This window comes from Rhagoletis zephyria, unplaced genomic scaffold, assembly GCF_001687245.7.
Source record: "Rhagoletis zephyria isolate East Lansing unplaced genomic scaffold, Rhagoletis_zephyria_1.1 Rzeph_scaffold_12180, whole genome shotgun sequence".
In the NCBI taxonomy this organism is placed as follows: domain Eukaryota; kingdom Metazoa; phylum Arthropoda; class Insecta; order Diptera; family Tephritidae; genus Rhagoletis; species Rhagoletis zephyria.
This window is the reverse complement of record NW_016169254.1, coordinates 12,069-16,865: the sequence shown is the minus strand read 5'-3', so window position 1 is coordinate 16,865 and position 4,797 is coordinate 12,069. Positions and strand designations below refer to the sequence as shown.

At 39.6% G+C, this 4,797-nt stretch overlaps 1 protein-coding gene across 1 annotated transcript; it reads left to right on the top strand.

Annotated features, from left to right (window-relative positions):
* The first annotated feature begins 2,365 nt into the window (after positions 1–2,365).
* Positions 2,366–4,055, top strand: Jhbp5 (Juvenile hormone binding protein 5). The gene is made up of 3 exons (XM_017633753.1): positions 2,366–3,105; positions 3,171–3,545; positions 3,608–4,055. Exons 1-3 carry the CDS (start codon positions 2,964–2,966, stop codon positions 3,907–3,909), a joined length of 819 nt encoding a protein of 272 aa, XP_017489242.1. The 5' UTR covers positions 2,366–2,963; the 3' UTR covers positions 3,910–4,055.
* The last annotated feature ends 742 nt before the right edge of the window (positions 4,056–4,797 follow it).

The window sequence follows — 4,797 nt, the reverse complement described above, 5'->3', positions numbered from 1 at the left end:
TAAATTTTGTGAATTTTAATTTTAAATATATTTTTAAGCAATCGCGCCGATTTTGTTAAAAAAAACTTTTAACTATATAAACATACATAACTGTTTTTAGTTAGGTATACTTACTTAGGAGTTTTTACAATGTCAGCTTGCGGTTGATGGTGCTTTTTTGAAATGTTCTTCTGTTTACGTATCGGCTGTATAAGAATGCGATACTTCACCCCAAAGCTGCTGTTTTCAATTAAAAAAAAAAAATTAGAGTATTCACCTAATAGAGCAAGTGGCCTGGCCCTTTGCCAAATAGCAGATTAGCTCAAACAACGGCTGTTGCTCTTTGCCACTTGCTCAATTTGTTGAATACCTACATACATATGTATGTTTGTTCTCAGCTAAAAGCTGGCATTGCAAACGCTCCCTCAAAACTCAAGTATGCCAAGTTTTGGTAAACGTTTTAGATGTTTTACCAATTTGAATATAATCTAAAAGTATGTGGAAGGAAGTGCCTTAAAATAAAATAAGAATTGATACAATTTTTTATTTAACAAAACTTATTTTTACAAATGTACATTTTTATAAGAACTAACAAATTCCTATTAAAGTGTAAACTTTCAATCACTTTAAAATCTTGTATTTCTTAATTCATGTACTTAATGAAAATAATGCGTTTGTCTGGAGCCCGATTTTTTGAACTTTTTAAAATGCCACAGAATTATTTTCTACCATTTAATTACAGCAGAAATTCATCATCGATAGCAAAGTTAGATTGTCTTTCGATGAATTTCGTTGAGGGTTTTTTTTTTTGGAGTTTAACCACTACCCTTCGCAGACAAAGAGCTGCAGTTACCGCGACAATACTGTGTCAGACTTTACTACTACCTATTCAAATTTTACCTCGATATACCCAACACATGTCCAGACGACAACTACCACTTCTTGACTTGCCTCCCTTAAGCTCATTCAGATTACGCCCTTCTCTGTTTATCTGATCCCGTTTAAGCAAAAATTGAGCTTGACAGCAACGATTGATAGACAAGCCGCTTAAAGCAGAGCTTAGTAGCGCCGCTGCAGCAATTATGAGTTTAATTTTCTACAATCTACAGACCGTAATTGTGCCAGAGTACCGCGGGTCTCGCGGTAAAGCTCTCGCTCTGCAATAGATGGTGGTTGAACTATAACAGCATTAACGGGAAGAGAGCTAGGGAAGATGTGATTGTGTGTCTATAAATGGCGTTTATTACCTGTCAGTGATCGTAGAATAAAGTACTGGATCTATCTCTTCACTTAGTTAAGGTGAATTTCGATTTGCCCAGGAGCAGGCTCTGAATGGTATTTAATAGGGGCTTCCCAACACGGTGTACCCCTATATTCGAAAGTGTTAGTCCTACATAATTTGGTATATGGACCTTTTTTTTTGTAGGGAATCGAAGTAAGCTAAGAAACATTTTTTTAAGCACTTGAACTTTGATGGACTTGGGTGAGCCTAAGATATAGATATTGACCAAAAATTATCACCTTGCATACAGATTGTATTTAGTTAGAGCATGATAAACCATATTTTTGCTACTACCAATACAAATTCTAAAAAAAAGCGGATTTTCGGCCCACGCTACTGCTTACCTTGAAGCTGTTGTCGTAGTTCGACTAGCCTATTAAATGTTTTCGTCAAGCTTAACTAACGAGAGGCCCAGAAAATTTGCTGTTTCGACGGCGTCCGACATGAGAGAGATGGGTTTAAGGGATCCGACATGTACTCCCACGTCATCCGGTTCTATGTATTGGTATACTAGGGTTTTTCTGACCAAGAGTTGTTGTTTCGGCGTTCTAATACTTTTATGCAATTCGACGATTCCTACTGGTTACCTCTTCGATCATATTAGATTCCTTAATGCGGCAAAATCTGCCGCCTCACTCCTCACATGAACTAAGGAAATCTGGCTAAATGTCGACATGGAATTTACCGACGTCAACAATGCTACAGTAAATCGCCGATTGCAGTACTTGACAGTCTCTTCTCCTTTTCCGCATACACTACCGAGACTTGGTAATAGACTTTGCTCGAGGAAAAGGATATACAACTCTTTAGCGGGCAACACTTGCAAAGGGACTTACAGGGGATTAGCCGGTCGGTTTTTGTTGTTGTGGCGGCTAACTTAGCTCTGCGTAGATCGCTTAAGTCATTAGTCAGCTATACAAGCTACGAGGGCCACACAAGGCAGATGAAGCCGCACACAACAGCGGGTGCAACCTTTCTAATGACTGGTTTTCACCAAAACAGGAATGTGGACAGAACCTAGCAGTTACACGTAGTGGGGAAATCTCCAGCCTTCCAATAAACGTCTCCTTACGTAGTCTCCGCATGTCATCGGGGAAAACCATCTTTCTAACGAATCGCCAAACGTACACATGAGGAGGTATCTCTTTGACAGGAGATACTCCGTCAAGCGTTACTAAGAATTTCAATTGGCTAAGAAGCAGCAGTGATTGCCATGTAACGCAGTTCCTTGGAGTGTTATTAGAGGAGTGTCAATAGCGTCAATTGGTTTCTTGGGAGATCCATTGTAAAATTGGTCGGTAATACGATAACTCAGAAATTAATAAGGCCCTTACAAAATATCAGTCGAGTCAATATAACTAAATCGTAACTCTCAAAAACGTCTAGAAAGTTGGTGCGGCGGAGTATGCGCCTAAGGAAACAAATATCACGAGTTAAACATTGGCGTGAATAAAAACCGTAAAATAACCAAAAAAGAAAATCAATATATTAACGGAAACTTCTGTTTGAAACACCCTTTACATTTCCCAAGCAAAACTGAACATTTCAAAATAAACAACGCAAAAGTGCAGATTCAGCAATGTCAACTCTTGACCGCCGAAAAGGTTGACTTTCACCTTGCGCATCGCTTGAGAAAATTTGTAAACTCAGCATTCTATGGAACTGAGCGCTCTATAAAACCAGTAATTATGCGCTCGCAGTAATGTATTCACCACCGAGCTGTGCGGGTGTAAATTTCGCAATGAATAAAATTAATTTATTATTTAAAGCGTTTTTGTTGCTGGCCATTTACTGTAGCGCCAGTTTAGCTGGACCCAACTTCAAAAAGGAGCGCGTAAAGTTACGTAAGTTGTATGATTCTTGATGTGCTTATAATTTTTTCTGGCTTCCTTTCTCTACCCTTTCATAGCATCCTTTGTGAAGATATGTCGACGCAATGATCCAAACTTAGATGTATGCGCACGCAAGTCATTGTTGGCTCTGAAAGATTTTCTCGATTATGGCATACCAGAGCTATTCATACCGCCCATAACACCATTGGTGGTGCCCGAAATTAGAATGGATCAAGACTCAGGTGCAGTTTACCTGCACTCCATCTTTAAGAATATCACCATAAATGGTTTGGATGATTTCACGCTCAACGAGCTGCATATTGATCCAGAGAAAATGAGATTTACTTTGGGAATGGGTGTGCCTAAAATAGCCATGGATGCGAAATATGTATTGAAAGGCAAAATTATGATGATGCCACTGATGGGCGAGGGAGATTTCAAAGCGAATTTCAGTTAGTCTCCTTATTTATATAATAAAATGCTTATTTTAATTTTAATTTTAATTTTATTTTAGCCGATGTTGAGCTCAACACACTGATTACGGCGGAACGCTACAAAAAGCATGGTCGCGTATTTGCCAAAGTGAAGGATGTCAAGGTGGAGTACACGCTTGGCAAAACGGAATTGCATTTTAGCAATCTCTTCAATGGTGATGAAGCGCTGGGCGAGCGTATGAATATGTTTTTGAACGAGAACTGGGATTCACTCTCGGATGAGCTGCGTCCACTGATGGAGCGTTCGATTGCTGAGTTGGTACGCGCTTCGACGGTGAAGATTTTCGATACTTACAGTTTTGACGATTTGTTGCCCGAATGAAGTGTTGGAAGTTTGTTATTCCTTCAATCCCTTAAACAAATATTAAAATTTAGCCCTTTTTTTTTATATAAAAACGTAATTTTACTTGTACTAATCTGCCTTCGTTATACTTATTTCCGGAAAATTCGTTCCAACAAATAGCGAGCTGATGGAAACGGCGTTTAGCAAAACAAAATGAGCTAGGGGTTTAGCGGTCTAAACCGAACTTGTCTTGCTCACGAGGAAAACAAGAGTTCCGGAATTCCCCTTACCAAAACTAAACGGTACTAGCCTGAGCTTTTCCTCTGCGGTTGGACTCCAAACTTACATGGAGACACAACGTAACGGAAATAGCAAAGAAAAGCCTAGAAGCGTACTATACCTGCAAAAACGCTTTCGGGGTTGTCACAGCATGTTATTCACGGTATGTACATCCCAGTCTTCTGACCGGTTTCGACCTATGGGGCGTGCAGGTCTGGTGGAAAGCACTGGATAAAAGCAGTAATCGGAACTCGCAAGGATCGGTATATTCGGCGCCGTGAGAAACGCATCGCAAAACGAACTGAACATGATATTTTACTTGAAACCACAAGTATGAAGCAGCCTCAAAAGGGCCTTTAGACTAAGCGAATCAACAACTGTGGAATCAGACCAACAACGGGCACGCAGTGGTAACGGCATCAATGCCGACTTAGGTGTCGAAACAAATCACCGTTTGTCATCCTGGGATTTTTATTTTAAAATTCCCATAAACTTTCCAACCAGGGAAGATTAGGAAGGCGACCTACTATTGGTAAATGGCGATATTTTGATTTACATAGATGGCTCAAAGATGGAAAAAGTTGTCGGAAAAAGTATATCGCCTGCCTGATAAGTACAGTGCCTTTTAGGCTTAGATCTTTGACTTAG

Bases quoted from the DNA above. Each gene is read 5' to 3' on its own strand.
- Jhbp5 (XM_017633753.1), top strand. From the start codon at position 2,964: ATGTATTCACCACCGAGCTGTGCGGGTGTAAATTTCGCAATGAATAAA. The intron at 3,106-3,170 runs GTAAGTTGTATG...ACCCTTTCATAG, and splicing joins AAAGGAGCGCGTAAAGTTAC to CATCCTTTGTGAAGATATGT. The intron at 3,546-3,607 runs GTTAGTCTCCTT...ATTTTATTTTAG, and splicing joins AGATTTCAAAGCGAATTTCA to CCGATGTTGAGCTCAACACA.